Source organism: Nuphar pumila, chromosome 13, assembly GCF_984573655.1.
Source record: "Nuphar pumila chromosome 13, dmNupPumi1.hap1.1, whole genome shotgun sequence".
Taxonomy (NCBI): domain Eukaryota; kingdom Viridiplantae; phylum Streptophyta; class Magnoliopsida; order Nymphaeales; family Nymphaeaceae; genus Nuphar; species Nuphar pumila.
In genome coordinates, this window is record NC_143261.1 from 52090760 (window position 1) to 52109326 (window position 18567).

Below are 18567 nucleotides of genomic sequence, written 5' to 3' on the forward strand. Positions count from 1 at the left end.
ATTTCATACCTATTTTTGGTAAAAAACCAAGACTCTATCATACTTTATATCGTTTGAGTTACTCATGTTTTTAGTTCATTTTGCAAGAGTCATATCTCCCCAACGAGAGATCATTTTTCAAATCTGTAAAAAGGATTTTTTTGCTTCATTTGTCTAGCTTATATCTGAAAATTTTAATAACTTTATATATTTATTTGATATTTCAAATATATAAAAAACCAAAACTATTTTGTTTAATCATGGTTAAATAAGATTAATTTGTAACCAGTCTTGAATTTTAACAAATTTAAAATATCAAATATGTATAAATAGTTATAAAAATTTCCAGATATAAATTAGACACCTAAAAAAGGAAAACCCTTTTTACAGATTTGGAAAATGATATTTCATTGGGGAGATATGACTTTCACAAAATGAACTAAAAATATGTGCAACTTAAATAATGCAGAATAAAAAGGGTCTGGTTTTTAATCAAAATGGGAAAATAAATGACCATAAAAATTGCTGAAAATTGACAGGAATAAACTACACTTAATAAGAAAGACACCGTTTTTTACGGATTTGAAATTTGATCTCTGGTTAGGGAGATACGCCCCCGACAAGTTGGTCTTGATTCAAATAGCGATTTACGCGTGATGGATATAGCGATTAACACTACAAATTAATGTTCCACAACTCATCAAGTTGAATGATGCTACCCACGCTGGGAGGAGCCCTCAGACCCCTTTTTTGTAAGGGTAAAAACTCTGAATCAGGCTCCACAACTCTTCAAGTTGAATGATGCTACCCACACTAGGAGGAGCCCCCAGACCCCTCTCCTGTAAGGGTAAAAACTCTGAATCAGGATCCACAACTCATTTAGTTGAATGATGCTACCCACGCTGGGAGGATCCCCCAAACCTTCCTCCTGTAAGGGTAAAAACTCTGAATCAGACTCCACAACAGTCAATGTGTAGGTCAGTCGGTGCTTGATGGAGCAATGTAGGATCTTCTGCTAGATGTGCACAGAAGCAGAAAGAGAAAGGAGAGAGAGTGTGAGAGGGTTGATGTTCATGGCCTCCTCCAGGAGAGATTTTTTTTCTCGGATAATCCTGCAGTGGAGAGACTGGGTCTTAAATAATCATCTTCGGGGCACTTAAGTCTTTACAATCACTCTTTTTCTACAATCATTATTTTTTTTTGCACCAATGGAGGAGAGGGTAATTAAGTCTTTGCAATAGCATCAAACTCCAATGCTAATTAATGCTGACAAACATGGGGATACGAGATGCACAGGCTTAAATACGTGGTGCTTTTTGGGACCCCCGAGCATGAGATGCCCTGTTCGGGGGGGGGGGGGGGGAACATATAACCTGCTTTGCCCCCACCATGTTTTATTTTGTCCATCCTAGGGCAGGTGGGATGGTAGGCCGAGGTCCACCGCCATCCACCCTCATCGATTGGGTGGGCCATTGCAAGCTTGAGCACCCCGGCTGAGAATAGCTGGGTTGCCCAAGTGTGGTAGTGGTCTTCTTTGTGTCATATGGAAAGGTAAGTGGTGGTGGGGAAAAGGGGAGGGGGTTGGAACCCTCCTTCGAGTTTTTGCACCACGAGCTGCTTCGGGTTGACATCATGTTTGTTCATCATTGCTAGAATGAGGCTAAGAGTAAAAAATGGTGGTGGTTGTATATCGAAAAACACTAGTATAGAGGATTCACTATTGATTCAAACGCTCCTCACGTATCAGAAGAGGATGATTTTACCTTTTATTATTTTCAATTGAACGCTGCATAAACAACATTAATTTTTTCTAACAGAGCAAATCTTTGAACCTTTTTTCAATCATATTCGTTGTCAAATTAAACTCTTGAATCATATCATTCACAATCACTTTTTTATCTCTCGAAAAGAAGTTATCTTGCAACTCTTGTGTGTTTTATGAGTCTCCTTCCAGTCGCTTTGCGAACTTCACAGCAGCAGCATGGAAAGATTTAGGGCTTACCCTGAACCTACTTTGATGCAAATCAACATACACAGTCTGCAAAGAAATACTATGTCATCAATTACTCCTACAAATCTATGCTACAAAAGCTGAAGCAATAGAAATTAATGCATAAATTTAAAAAAAAAATAACAATAATTCAATCCATCAAATCTACCTCAGAAACCCTATAATGAGTATTATAAGAAAGCATGATAAACCCTAGGTTTACTTTAGATATGGGATGAATCTATTATATTAAAAGATCCAATTCTAAATAAGAAATTCAAATAAAAAAGGCTAAATTAAATTGGATTTAAATGAATCTTTTAAACTCAAGTTGCAATTCTATATATATATATATATATATATATATATATATATATATATATATATATATATATATATATATATATATATATATATATATATATATATATATATATATATAGAGAGAGAGAGAGAGAGAGAGAGAGAGAGAGAGAGAGAAAAGGGGGGGGGCAAGGAAAGGGTGTCTACTTTGAGAAAGAGAAGTGGAGTGTCAAGAGACTATACCAAAAAAAAAAAAAGAAATATGTCTCATGATGACAGATCTCACCTCATATCAACCAGACAGAGGCTAGCTATCAAATGCTTAATGTTAGCTCAAAATGTGCATGGGCGGGTAACAAGTATATTTTACATTTTTAAGACATTTTTCAAGGGTCTTAGAGTTTCTACTTTTCTTTTTAAAATAGCATTTATCTTTTTTTACAAGGCACCTATAAATTAAGGCCAGCCTCGGGCCGACCCTTGTGCCCGAGCCCAACTCGGTTAGTCATTGGGTTGGTTTTGGCCTGACTATTCCAGTTGGACTTTCAATGGATGGCCCGAGTCGAGCTGGGAAATTGATTAGGCACGGGCGGCCCCACTAGGGATGGCAGTGGGGTGGGGTGGGGGACAAGGTCTCCACCCCCGCCCCGCCTCAAGATTAGAACCTCCATTCCTGGCGGGGATGGATTTTAACCTCCACCCCTGCCTTCATCCCTGTTTCATGTCCTCCATCCCCGGTTCAAACGGGGATGGGGCGAGGCGGGGAAAAGTGGCAGGGACGGGGCGGGGATGAGGTGGGGATCATGGCGGGGATGGGGCAGGGCAGGGAAAGGGCACGTCCATCCCCGAATGAGGATGGATTTTAATCTTTGTCCCCGCCTCCATCCCCGTTTCATACCCGGTCCAAACGGGGCAAGGCGGGGTGGGGCCCGCTTCCCCCCCCCCCCCCCCCGGTCCACTGCCATCCCTGGGCCCGACCCTTAAAAGAGAAAAAAGAGACGTGAGTTATCATGAAAATGAAAGGGATACATTATATATAAGTGACAACCCAACAACTACTAATAAAAGGGTTTGTGCTGGCAGTAAAAGAAGGAGAGTTACTACCTAGGTGTGGTCAAAGGATGAGGACAGTCAATAGAACAGAAATGACCCTGTTAAGTGATCAACGGTCAACATGACAGAGCAGCTAAGGGTCGTTGGAGCATTCACTGGGCCATAGAGGAACGTTGGACCAGTTCAAGGGCTGCTCCAATGTTGGGATTGACTGAGTCTAGATTAATAAATGATTGGTCAAGGCTCATAAATGGGTCAGTCAATGATGAAGAAGATCAGTGTTGGTTTTGGGGATAAAATCATCCCAGAATCTAAAAATAATGGTCAAAGTTCAAGATTGACCAAGACCAAACCAAATGAGCTGAGCTAGATTAGACCCAAACCCAAGTCTAAAATCAAATCTAAATCCAAAGTCTAAATCTAAATCACATGCCCCCCAACAAGACTTACTCATAAATGCAACTCCCTATTATTTAAATCCAACTAAAATTCTCACTCAATTAAAAGTATAGGACTAAACTTTTAGGAATAAATAAACAATGACTGACTTGGGTATACTAGTGAAATAGGTAGACAATCCTAGGTTCTAACTCAATACTTTTGAGACAAAACCCCCCAACAACTTTTTCTTTTATTTTTTCTTAACACTATTAAGCAAGCCTAACCGGACTACCCAAGCTCAGTCAAGCGCTGTACGTTGACCAAGCTTGGCTCATTTGTGGAAGGAGCCTCGGCTTGGTGCTCAAGCTCGGTTCACATTCTAAGTCATACGATCTACAGCAGGGCTTAAATGATCCAGACCCAGGACAAGTTGGGGCTTACCAGACTCATTGTGAAGCCCTAGAAAATTGACACGATGCTATCAAGTAATATTTTATTGTATATTTTTTATAAAAATACCCAAAAATTAAAATAATAACACCCATATTAAATCAAATATTATTGTAATAATAATGAATATATTCTATTCGGTAGTCTTAACAAAAAATTGTCCTTGTAGTAATGATGTTATTTTTACTCAAAGGTTGACATATACAAATTTGATACCAACTTATAGTACATTTTATTCATGTATTTTTCCAGTTCCTTTCTTATATTGGATCTTTTTCGCTTTAATCTAACTAATGAAGTACTGTCAACTTGTAGTTTAGTGCCTTCCTTTTCTCTAAGTTATCCATTGTAAAGCAAAACGAACATTCATCCTGTTCTGGTTTAACACGGATCTGAACAGAAAGCATGCGAGTTTGATTAATACTTGGGAAGGTTGGGCATAATCAACCGTCCATTGGTAAGAGTGGGTTCAGTAATAGATCCAGATCTGACTGGAATTTTACAATGAAGTTCAGGATCCAGTTCACAAATGAGCACTACTGGATATGGTGGAGACGGATAAAATCCATTGATTTTTTTAAGTAAAAAGATAAAACGCTCAGGTTTGACCCAATTCCTACTCAAACCCATCCATATATGCTCATCTGATTGTGATCCAGATCTGAATAGACCCAACTTTATCTACTTCAAATCAGAACCAGATTTGATATGCTATCCAGATCCAGTAATGTGGGTCAGATCCAGTTCGGACCCTGGTTGGATCCCACCCTTTACATCCCTACTTTGGGTGGAAAGCAATTCTTGGTGACTAACATGCACGGCTTAGGGAGGCGTTATCTTTTAGAGGTTCACTAGAAGATCATCGTTCCATTTATAGAAAGTTTTTTCTGAATGATCTTTAGTGTACGAACTCAAGACTTCTATTTTTGGACTTTTTAGAATGGTATAAGATTGTAGAAGCGGGCCTTAATCAGTACTTTATAATATACTTTAGGTTTTCTTTTTGTTGTTTTGGTTTAATTGGCAACAGTCACAAGTAGGGGTGGGCATCTGCCCCGGAAAATTTACTAACGGGCCAGGTTTTGGCCGGATTCTTAATGGGCTTAGGTTTGAAGAGAAGCCCATGGCCCGGGCCATTGGCCCAATGGGCCAATATGAAGCGGACCTAATAGTAATAATTAACAAATAACAAGTTTTCATGCAATTAATTAGATAAATAATAATAGTTATTCATGTTACAATGTAATAGTGATTTTTTAAAATTTTATATTATTAAAATTTCGATAAATAACTCAAGCCCATCGAGCTGGCCTACGATATAACGAGCCAAATTTTGGTACGGTACCTAACGGGCCCGGGCCTAAAATCATGGCCCAAACCTGGCCCATGGATGCCAGGTTGGCTTGGCCCATGGAGCTGCCAGGTTGATTGCCCACCCCTAATCACAAGTAACAACCTTTTCGCTTTTAAATACAAAAATATATGTTGATTGTCAAAAATGTTTGATGAAAAGTTGGAGAACTTGCCCCAAGGGAGGTTGGCTTAGTGGGGTGGGGGGGCTTGGCTATTAGTAGGGGCAGTCAAGATTCGATTCTTATGGGTGTCGCCCCTCTTGCGCAAGCCAATGCGTAGCATAGGGTTTGGGGCAAGGGTCCTAGCCTCAGAGTTTTACGCTGCTGGCACGATGACCGTAGATATGGCAGGCTGAGCCACTGTGACCAAGTCTTCGTGCTGGGTGCGATTTCTTCAGGTTATAAATTCAAAAAAAAATTGAAGAACTTGGGCTAAAAAGAAATGGTTCCAACTAAACTCTTAGATATATTGCTCGGGATGATATTAGGTGTGTCAATGGGTGGGCATGATCCGATCCCTGGCCGAAGCAGGTTATATGTTCCCCCCCGAACAGGCCAGTAAGCTACATCTCATCTTCAGGGGGTCCCAAAGAGCACCACGTATGTAAGCATGTGTGTCTCGTATCCCCATGTTTGTCAGCATTAATTAGCGTTGGAGTTTGATGTGATTGCAAAGACTTAAGTACCCTCTCCTCCATTGGTGCCAAAAAAAATGGCGATTCTAGAAAAGGAGTGGTTGTAAAGACTTAAGTGCCCTGAAGATGATTATTTAAGACCCAATCTCTGCACTGCAGGATTATCCGAGAAAGAAATCTCCCCTGAAGGAAGCTATGAACATCAACTCTCTCACTCACTCTCCCCCTTCTCTTTCTGCTTCTGTGCACATCGAGCAGAAGATCCTATATTGTTCCATCAAGCACCGTCTGGCCTGCACATTGACTGTTGTGGAGCCTGATTCAGAGTTTTTACCCTTACAGGAGGAGGGTTTGGGGGTTCCCTTCAGCGTGGGTAGCATCATTCAACTAAATGAGTTGTAGATCCTGATTCGGAGTTTTTACCCTTACAGGAGAGGGGTATGGGGGCTCCTCCCAATGTGGGTAGCATCATTCAACTTGAAGAGTTATGGAGTCTAATTCAGAGTTTTTACCCTTACAGAAGGGGGGTCTGAGGGCTCCTCCCAGCGTGGGTAGCATCATTCAACTTGATCAGTTGTGGAGTTTGATTTAGAGTTTTTGCCCTTATAGGAGGAGGGTTTGGAGGCTCCTCCCAGCGTGGATAGCATCGTTCAACTTGATTCATTATGGAGCCTGATTCAGAGTTTTTGCCCTTACAGGAGGGAGGTCTGAGGGCTCCCCCCGGCGCGGGTCCCGGATGTCGTAGTCAAAAAATGCACAGGGTGTCGTGGTGAGAAAGACATATGTTTATTCCAAGCAAGGTTGGAAGAAATCAATGGAAAATCCAACAAGGAGCATGCCAGAATCAAGATGTGGATGTCAAGCAAGAATGGTGTTGTGCAACTCAAATAACACATAATAATAAGAGTCTGTTTTTTAGTTAAAATGAGGAATGAAATGATAATAGAAATCGTTGAAAATTTACAGGAATAAACTAGACTCAATAACGAAGACACCACTTTTTTACGGATTTGGAATATGACCTCCGGTTAGGGAGATATGACCCTGACAAGTTGGTCCTAATTCGGGTAGTGATTTACAGCGATTTGCTTACTGAATAACACTACAAATCGCTATAGTGAGATTCAACAACACTATAAATCGCTATAGTGATTTGCGAAAGACACTACAAATCGATGTTGAAAAGTCGGATAACACTATAAATCGTTGTGGGGCTCGTTGGAGACCTCAAAACACTATAAATCGCTATAGTGATTTGCGGAAGACACTACAAATCATTGTTGAAAAGCCGGATAACACTATAAATCGTTGTGGGGCTCGTTGGAGACCCAAAAATACTACAAATCGTTGTAGGAAAGCCCGATAATACTACAAATCGTTGTTAGAAGGTCCCAAAAAAGTTTTGGTCCGGAGGGCGCTGCCCCCCGCCAGGGGCGCCCCCCTGACCCATGCCCGTTGACCGCGCAGCGGGATCCGCGCCGGGGGGGAGCCCCCGAACCCCCCTCCTGTAAGGGCAAAAACTCTAAATCAAGCCCCACAACTCATCAAGTTGAATGATGTTACCCACGCTGAGAGGAGCCCCCAAACCCCCTCCTGTAAGGGCAAAAACTATGAATCAGGCTCCATAACTTATCAAGTTCAACGATGCTACAGTCAGTGTGCAGGTCAGTCGGTGTTTGATGGAGCAATGTAGGATCGTCTGTTGGATGTGCACAGAAGTAGAGAGAGAAGGGAGAGAGAGTGAGAGGGTTGATGTTCATGGCCTTCTCCAGGGAGAACTATTTGTCTCCCTTGATTTCTTCTCTAAAGAGAGAGAGGGTTTTACAGTGTTTTACGAAGAAAGAAGAAGAAGACTTTGAAGAGTCAACATCATCCTCGACTTTCTGGATGGAGGACATGTTTGTCCTTTTTTTGAACTGTTTGTTTTTTCTTTTTTGAATGAAGGGCATTTTTGTTATTTTCTCAAACCATCGCTTTATGAGAAGAATAACAAGAAAGGGTACTGAAGTCTTTGCAACCACACCAGACTCTAATGTTAAGTGATGTCAACATACACGGAAATACGAGCCCCATGTGCTTGTATACGTGATGCCCATTCAGACCCCGAACACAGACGTGGGATTCAGTGTGAATCATCGAGGGAGAACATACACCACCCTCTCATCCCTGGCCAACCGATAGAATCCAGGTTTTGGCAATAAAGAAAGGGGGACATGCCTGTCCCCGGAGGGCAATCAGGTGCTTAATGCACAAATATTTATGCAATCATATTGCACCTGACCTTTTCACACTAAAAATGGCCTCATTGTGCAAGTTCGCGATTTAAAAAATAAGATAAGGATAGTTGCTACATTAATCTAGATGGGCAGGCATTGATTGTCTGCCCTTTTCCGGGATTCACTAAATCCCAAGCATCTCCGTCGATTGAAGACACCGTTTTGAGAGGGGAGACTGGGAAGGGTGATGGTGTTATAAACAGGCGGATTTCAACAACGTCCTCGTGAAAATGATGTTGCCAAATCCACAGATTTTATCAGCTCTGCCATCAATGCTCCCAACAGCGGCTCCCAAACAGAGCCTTAAAAACCAAAACAAAGATTATGCACCATCCAATTTGTTTATGTTTCTCCATATGCGACCAAGAATACAATGCAAAAACGATAAAATAATACACCAGTTTACAAGGAGTCACCAAAATGTACCCATAAAGACAATGAATTAAGTATTTTACATGAACTCAGACCAATTACAATAGTAATATATACTCGTAGTTCTTGCTAGCACCAAATGAAGAAGCTGTAAGGACCATAATTTCAGATATGAGTTTTCTCCAAAAATCAATGAAAAATATTTACAACATTGACTGAAGAACATCAAAATTTTGTTGAGGTTTTGAGAAACAAGTAAACTATCTTCCAGCAAGAAATTCAAAACTGAGCCCTCCAGTTCTCCTGTGGTTCCATTTGCCTGTTTTTTGGTTTTCAATTTGAGATTATGAAAACAGAGATCCAAGCTTCATTCAGGGGATAATGCCACCTGAAAAAAAGTAAACATTTTGAATTTTAAGTTATGCTGCATAAAATCCTCTTGTATACTAATCTTTTTTCTCTTTTCTTTTCCTTTGATTCCAATGGTCAGCCTACACCAGAATATCCTAAGCCTTCTCTTTAGAGGCTGTTACTGTTTTATTTCCTCTTTCATTCTCCATATACCAAAAAGAAAGAACTTTATCTGTGGCAAGGTAAAACGTAGGCATCAATATCGATCTCGACACCCAACATGTAGACCTCGTACAGCTCCTAAATCGCTGTCTTTTTTTTTGCAGTAGAACAATCAAGGTGGCATATCTCTTTGTATAGTCCTGGCATAGATCCAAAGAATTCCAAGCTGGAAACATACAGAAGTGGTACATAAGTCTACACTAAATTTTGAGTCCATTATAAGCCATTTCATTCTGCAATTAATCAAGGATGTTGTGCTCCTTTCAGAAGGCTTCATGTCTGACATAATGGGTCATAGTCATAGGCCTCACCAGCCTTCACAAACCGCCCCTTCACACGCTTTCTGACATCGGCCCTTGCCTTGCGAGAAGCATATCGTATCTTTTTTTCAAACCTGTTCAAGATTTAGATAAATAAATCAAATGCACGGGAGAAACCGATTACCAGCCTCACACTGTCTAAAAACTCTGAATCCCGACTCTGAGCTAATGCAGCTAATAATATCATGATTAGTTCACTATTGGAGATAAATAAATACAATTGGCATAAATCATTAGCTGCATTAACAACTCATACCAAATGGTACACTGTACCAAGATATGTAAAGACCATCTGGAGGATCTCATGATTAGATGATCCTAAGGATGAAAAGAAATTCAGGGGTAGGATATAGTCTCAGGCAGTCAAGCCAAGCTGCGTAAAGACCACCTGTAGGACTTTATGATTGGTTGATCATGAGGAAAAGAAATAAAAGGATAGGATATAGTCTCAGGTAGTCAGGCCCTTTGACAAATTCAAGAATAATCAGAGGCAAAAATTTTACTTGGAAGAGGATATACCCACCCACTACCAACCCAACCATCTATCCTTCAGCCGCATGGACAGGCACACAATTTAAATGCCAAAAACCTATGGTACGAAGGATACTGTTAAAGCTTAAGATAATAGTATGAAAAGAAAAGAAAAATTAATGGTAGTTTGAACTTTTCTAGAAGCAAAAACCTTTTTTGGCACAGCTGCAAGTCATTTTTAAAGCATGCAGAAGAAGAAAGAAAGAAAAAGACTAGAATAGGTCACCTTGGACCCACTTATGTTCACTGCCCTCACATTCAAACATAGCGCAATGTTGTTCAACATTTAGGGACATTTTCTATGCATTTCATTTGCAAAACATGCTTGTCATTTTCAAAATTAGTGGATGTCAGATTAAAATCACACCTACACAAATATCCATGAGTTGCACACAGACCAACAATTTCTGAAATTGACCAAATGTTTCAACCTTCATTCCTAAAACAGCATTATATGAACCAATTTAGTTTAGGGTACCGTTTGTTACATGGGAGAGGATCGAATCCCCTTTGATGTCACATGGTTTGAAAAACCACAGTGTGCCCCTTTTTCATATGAAATGGCTTCCAACCCCTCCCAGTGGGGAAGCCATTTCGTATGAAATGATGAACCCTGATGGAAAATGTGGGACTCAATGCACTGCTACGTAGGCAATGCATGAGCCCTGCATTTTCCTGCAAAGCTGTTTGTTTAAATGTCAGGAAGAGCAGCCATTTTCATATAAAAGCGGTCACTGTTTTCATGAAACAAACTAGCCCTTAGAATTCTTAATCAGCTAGCGTTTTTCTGTAAGGAAATGATAGTAAATGGGTAATGATCAGCTAATAAGTTCAAACTTTATGCTACTGTTTCAATTAACAACACTTACTTGCGAGTCTTTTTCTTTTCTTTATAACGCATGACAGCACTGTCTCTGCTAGCTTGAGTATGCGAGTTATCTGGACCAGCAGTGGGAAACCAAGGAGGTTCTCCCATGAGAAGCATGGATGATATCCCACCATCATGATAATCTCCAGCACTGCTTTCACCACTTAATGTTGAAAATGGAAGTGACAAACTTGAGCATGCTTGCCTTGGTTGAATACAAAGGCTTGTATCAGTGTCAAGGCCAGGATTTGGCATTGCTGAATCAGAGACCACACTTCTGCTTGCAGTTTGCAATTTTTTTGATGGACCAGCAAGAAGGGGCTCTTCAATTGCTGCAGGGTCTGCGGCTGAAGAGCAAGCCTGATCAGGAAAACACATTGAAGAATGGTGGTTTAGTCTTTCTGCATAAAAGCAGCAGCAAATCCAATTATTATGAATAACCAACAAATAAAATATTCAGTAATCCATTGCTCTTCTCCTATCTCAAGACCAATGAAGTCAGGTGGAAAATGGTCACCACAGTTTCTGTTGCAGCAGCAAAGTTTAAGTTTATCCTTTCCAAATGTCAACTGGGCCTTTGATTGCATGAATAACTTATTGAACCATCGTGTTTTCTACAGTGAAGCCAGCATACTGCTTATCCCAAAACAAATAGATTCTAGAGAAGCCAGCATACTGCTTATCCCAAAACAAATAGATTCTAGACAAACCAGGTGTTAAAGAGGAGTATTTAAATTGAATTATAGCCCATGATCACAATCATTAACTCATCCCTGTAGATAAAACTAGCAGTAACAAGATTATTCTCATTTTACAAATGTCTGAAAAAATGCAAAGTGCACGCAAGGTTGAAGAACTATTCTACAATGATGTGTACCAAAAAGTACCATATTTCTAGTTCATATGTCTGAGATAAAAGGCATTAGTAATTTCATGAAGAACTACCAATTGTTCATTCAAGTCCATCTCTTGCAATGGAGGTTGAATGAGATAGCTGGATGGTTAGGTCGTCACACCATCATAACCAAGGGTCTCAGGCTCGAATCCCATGAGGGTTATCCCCCAGCTTGCTTAACCAAAAAAATGAAAGGTCCATCTGTCTGAGTGAGGAGGGACTTTTAAAATCGTTATTTATTTCCCAGTAAGGAATGAATACTGTCGGCTTGTAATCTAGCTCATACGCTAATATGAGCCCTTGTTCCATGTCAACATGAAGTATCTAGCAATCACATCATGATTTCTTCAAGATGAAAGTTTGTCTAGTTAAAGTCATCTATGCTTTCACTTGTTCTCCCAAACAACTGCCAAATTCAGACAAGCACATACAGATGTTAAGTAAAGAGCAGATATGACTAACCCCAGAACAGGTGCAGTGCCCAAAACCATCCAAGAAACATTATGCCTTTACATCATAGTATCATGAGAAGATTTGACTGGTGTTGATGACATACTCACTGCATGATTTTTTCATTAAAATATGAGCATGATTTTGTACCATTATATGTCACGTTTAAACTACATGTAACAATGTTTAGAAATCATGGCCCACTTCAGAGGAAGATACGGATTCAAGCATGTCAGATTCCCACATGTAGCATTTATGACTTAGCAAAAGTTGATGAGGTGATCCATTTATTAGATTCTCAACTCAGACATGCGGTGAGATGGGCAAACTGATCTCAGTCTAAATAAGCTAGCAGCTGCTATTTCACAGGGACACAGAAAAAGGGACATGTGACATACCATCCTTAAGTGATTTTCCATTAAAAGCGGTATATAAGAGGACAGAATATGAGTAAAATGGAGTGTCCCTGTGAGTCAGGTAATGCCATTAGCTTCATATATCCATTTAGGTATATGCCAATCAATAAGATCTGGATAATGAATGTAGTTCACAAGTACAAGATATAAATATCATTAACATGGTTATAGCAGTCAAGCAAACAGGAGCATGAGGAGCCATAGTAAAAACCTCTAGGGAAATCTCATTTTGGCCATTTGAATCAGCAGCAGAAACATTTTTTCCCCAGAACAGCCTATCAGCACCACCATCCTCAAAAGGAAGTTGAGAGTTATTCTGAGAATTTCCAAAGAGTTCTTCATAATTCTCGAAGCTTAAGTCTACATCACCCATATTGAAATCTTCATATAGTTCAGCATCCTCAAAGATTCCAATGTCTTTCATTCCATCACATGATAACTGCATGTAGCATCAGCAAATTTTTTGAAGTTCTTTGAAAATAACAAACTGCAATGAAGCTCAACCAGTCACACAAATGTCATATGAAATTTTAACAGCTAATAGGCATGCAAATATAGATAACAATAATCGAGTTTTCTTCATATGAAAGCCGGTTACTAGAAGCTCCAAATATAAACGTTACAGAAAGAAACTACTAAAATGAAAAACAAACAATGCTTCAAGTTACCTGAAAATATGTCTAGCTCTCTTGTTTCAATAAGAAAAGCAAATTTACAAGATGCACAAGTTTGACTCAAAGTTCCTTATAAGAGACTAAAAACGAAGAGGTTGTACCACAAGAAAAAGATGAACCTGACATAATGAAATTGAGGAACACACAAGGTAAATTTCTTAACAAAATCAAAGGGTAAAAAGAATCAGAAATGTGAAGAAAGGCTAACATATACCTATGTATCTGGCACAATATACAAGAATTTGGAACAAGATAAATATGGCCTCAAGCAAATAAAGAGGTGCACATATTGATACAAAAAGGGGAGAAAAGATAAGTCATGACATACCATGGACATCCTAACACAGGACACGTCAAGTACTCACTGGCAAAACTATATGGTACTGCCTCATTGCCAGTCCATCAGATCTTTAGAGGAACTCCTAGCACTGTGTAAGAAACAGCACAGGTAATCATCCTACACTTCTAGGATTACTGGCTTACTGCCATCTCTGTAACATTTTACTTGACCTTGTCCATTGAATAGCTGCAGCACAGCTTCCAAAACATGCCCCTCATATCTTAGTGCTGTTTTTTCAGATATGTCAGTCTATTTCTTGGTTGATAGTTTCAGGCCTTCACATCATGTTGCAGCTACTGGATACACAATTCAGTTCCAATGAAGTTGTTTAATGTGAGTTTTCTCTATGCATGTATAATTCGGCCCATCGCCACATTTTCACATCCCTCCACTATTTCTTGTGTATATTGCACTACAAATACCAACTATCAACTGGCTTTGAAGTATCGATTTTTCACTTGTTTGCCAATTCAGGTCTCGTTTCTCTCATGCCTTGTACAGCATATACTGAAGGATACAGGGTGAAACCAAGTACAAAAAGAGGACCTTTAGTACATCCGATACCTATACTTACCACTGAAGCCAGTAGTGAGTATTTGCGATATGTAATGCAGTATCATCTTTAATGCATGTTTCCTTCTATCTTTGCTAGGTTGAAGTCAAAGACAATGATATTTGTCCCTTCCCTTATAACAAGTGTTTCATTTAGGAGAAAAACGAACGAGTAATTTGCATAAATCCATCTAACTTTTCAGCTATTTACAAAAACCGTTAACATTTGGGTTATTACATTTAGCACGTGCCTTTATAAATTCAGGTTTCAAAGGCACACTTGGTCACGAAGCCATTCAATTGACCCTTTGTTTAATCAAACCAAGTGATTAGGATACCCCCATTGTTGGGTTGTTTGAAAAAACATAAGTTGACATATACTTGATTGTTTCATAGAGAACAAAAATTCCAGTTTACACTTGTCAGGTATTTGAAATGCATTAAGAGAAAATAGGTGGTTGAATCAATGTACAACCAAAATGTTGGGTAATTTTTTAAAAAAAGCTGATAAGTTAGGTGTCATTTTGGTAAATTATTATTTTTTTTTTGTAATAGTGCATATTTGACTATGTCAATGAAGTGTCCTATCATGTCCATGAAGTGACCGAGTGTCGTGCCGTGTTGATACGGGACATGCATGCTAAGTGAAGTGTATGTGTGACATAGTATGGTGCTAACATTTACAAGGTTGTAAGTATCGTATTGTTACCCGTATTGTAAACATATCATAAATTTTTAATAAAAAATTTCCAAAAATTCAAGAAAAATCAGAAAAAATAGTAAAAATTCTAAAAAAATCATATCACATGAAATAATGACGAATTACACAAAATCACATATGAAGCATTTATGTCTCTATGAACCGCATAAGACATCATCAAACATCAACTAATATAGAATCATAGATAATATTGCATGCATATCTCACAAGAACAATGCAACACATTAAATATCTTGCAATTAAGAACATGCCACAAGACTCATACTTTCATATAACATCATTTGAATACATATAACAAAAGAATCACCATGATGACTCACCTTGGGCATAGCAGAGTCCATTATTCCACCTTGCTGATCCACACCAAATGGCATAGAGTTCAGAGGGGGCAATGGAGAAGATTCCATCCAAAAACTTGTTTTATCTGCAGCTTCCAGTTCACTTAGTTTGCTAGGCATGGTTAGTTCCAAAGTGTTGCTGCTTGAAGGTTCCCAACAATTGCTGACACTATTCTCATCAATGCTTGCCAATGGCATCCCTTCTTCACATTTGGAATCCCTAGAAGAAGGCAATTCGAGGACAAAGGACCAGATTCTAGAAAGTTCTGCAGCAGCAGGACAGCCAGCATAAGAACTTATTACTTGTCTCTTGTGTTCTGTAGCTGTGGCTGAACCACCATGTCTATTCCAGTCACAATTTTGACAAAATGACATCTTTTCTTCAATACACCTGACTCTAGCTGGCTGTGAATTGCATCCATCACATAACAATGTTCGAGAATGACGCTGAGAAAGTGCATTCGCTGAATGAACATTACGGTCACATGAAAGACATAGGCAAGCAACATCTGATTTGCAGTACACTACAGATCTTTGCTCTCGACAGAAGTCACAAATAACACCCATTTTCCTGTTAGTATTCTGACAATTCAGAGGGCAGATGAAATCAGAGACTTCTTCTATCCACAAGATAATAGATTTGTCATCAACCTCAATCATGTTGCAGCTTCTTCATTTAGTAATACCACCATGATAGCCTTACTTGAAGATTTTCACAACCTAAGAAAGTGATTCCAGTTTCCAAATCTTGATTAGTCATTGTCTTAAAACCACTATCTAAGAATATCACTTAGTTGAATAATATTCAACCTCTAACACTTCATGTCAACAATCATAAACCAGTTCAACAAACCAAAATAAAATGCACCATTCTTCTTGTACAATGTCTATTTATTACTGCTGAGAAGACAAAAACAAAATGAGACAACCAACAAGCTAGCTCAGAGTAAACATGTAAGATCTTGCAACTTATATATGAGAAGCGAACGGCAATAAAATAGAGTACCAAACATAGACTAGTAGATGAATATTTAAGCAAGGCTGCACCAGAAAGTGAGATAGCAGAAAACTTAGTCAGAATTGTTTATTTCTTATGAAGCTTTTCTCTAGGAGAAGGAAAGTCTTAGTTTCTCACGTATTATGTAGTTTTCATGGCTAATGGATGAAAAAAAAAGTGCATTAGCTGACAATTCAAGACATCATTTGAGCATTCCAACAAGAAGCTTGATCCTCATCATTCTCAGAAATGCTACAATTCCTTATGAATATAGCAGTCCACTTTTGAACTCAACAAAACTAAATTACAAGTTTCCTTGAATTTTTAAATCCTTAAATCTTGATAATTAATAAAAGGACCAAATCTCACTGATATGGGAGATTGACCAATTTTCACAAGAAAATTATTTGGAAATTGGAATCTCTATTCAGAATTGAGATTTAGATCTTCAACTGAAAATCAGGGCCTCAATAAACATAAATTGTAGAAGCACCTTGAGAAAATTTTTAAAAAAGGTAATATCATACCTCATCTCAATGATTTTGATAGATGTGTAGATAAAATCGTGTTCAGAAAGATAAAAGCAAAACAATTTTCCAAAGAGAAAAAATCTATAAGCTGAACTTTTCTCATACAAAGCCAACGCAAAAGCTCCACTGTCACGATTTATAAATAAAAATCTGCGTTATACTTCGAACAAAAAAGGCTTTGATGAATGCCTAAATCTCACAAAATTTACGAAAAAAAATCTAAAACCTCAAACTAGAAAAATTATATATATCAACTATTAAACGACAACATATTCCGACATAATTCACCATAATTCCACGTGATTCGGAAGATCTCCAGATAGAAATTTAACCAAAATCCAAAAGCGACCGCTATATTAAACACTAGCACCTATTTCACCTATTTTCCACGATAAGCACCTTTAATCGACAGAATTCAACAGATTCAAGCAATCCCTAACTACAAATATTAACTCTTCGCAGGAAAAAACAGGATTTTGCTGGATTTTCCACAACAAGCACTGCGTTTCCCCGAAATTCAGAAATTTGGAGACAAATCCAAACACGCTGAGCTAAAATTTACGTTCCCGGTTGCCGATTCTACACATAAACCTTACTTTATCTTACCGAACGCCAACTCAAATCGTTACACTCAAATCCGAGCACAAAAAGCCATAAAAAACGAAAAAAACTGCAAATCCCATCAGATCTCGACTAACTCTTAACGAATCCAAAACCTACACAAGAACTCAGCAAATAAACACCAAAAACATTTAAAAAAACACCGAAAACGGGGAAAATAGCGCTAAGACGAATCAAAACGCAGAAAATGCAACAAAAAGTACAATAACTGACCAGTAACTAATTAAAGATCGTACCTAAAAGAGAAGAAAGAAGATCACAGCGAGTCGTCGGAATTCCCGCGAGCGGAAAAAAAATGAAAATGAAAAAGAGAACAAAAAATATCGGATGATGAGAAGATAGACAAAGCTCTGTACACAGGCTTTTCGCCTTTTGCCTTTTGCCTTTTGCCTTTTGCCTTTTGCCTTTTGCCTTTTGCCTTGAGAGAATAAAAAATTTAAACAAAACGAAAATAAATGAGAGAGAGAGAGAGAAAAGGACAAGGGGTCATCCGGGCCAGCGCGTGAACAGTGGACGAAAAGTATAACTAAGAGGAAACTACAAGACAGCCCACGAAAGTTATAGATAATGACTTCGCATGCCCTTTTTCCGTTTCTTTGCCTCCCGCATCTTCAGCCGATCGTTGTACGAGTGACGCACGTGCTCACGTCGCAGTGGCCGAGTCGTATTGGATCCGAGTAGCATTGTTCCGGTTCTGAGCTTGGGTTTATGCCATGAGGACACGGACACGTATGTAATCTGGATGTAGATACGTGACACGCATTCAACTCTTCTTTTAAAAATTAAAACGCGAGTCATTTTTTTTAACTTTTAATACAAAACATGTATTTAGTATTCAAAATAATATTAAATATAATAAAATAACGTCAGATTTATTCATGAATCATGACGTATCAAATAGCTTGTCCAGTGTCGTGTCACCTAGAGACTAGTGGCTATATAACATAAAT

At 38.8% G+C, this 18567-nt stretch overlaps 1 protein-coding gene across 1 annotated transcript; it reads right to left on the minus strand.

Annotated features, from left to right (window-relative positions):
- Positions 1-8820: 8820 nt before the first annotated feature.
- LOC149818372 (zinc finger protein CONSTANS-LIKE 9-like) lies at positions 8821-18002 on the minus strand. Its single transcript, XM_089985732.1, has 5 exons — positions 17854-18002; positions 15452-16189; positions 13056-13283; positions 11085-11443; positions 8821-9758 (listed from the first exon to the last, which is right to left on the minus strand). Exons 2-5 carry the CDS (start codon positions 16127-16129, stop codon positions 9638-9640), a joined length of 1386 nt encoding a protein of 461 aa, XP_089841858.1. The 5' UTR covers positions 16130-16189; positions 17854-18002; the 3' UTR covers positions 8821-9637.
- Positions 18003-18567: the final 565 nt, after the last annotated feature.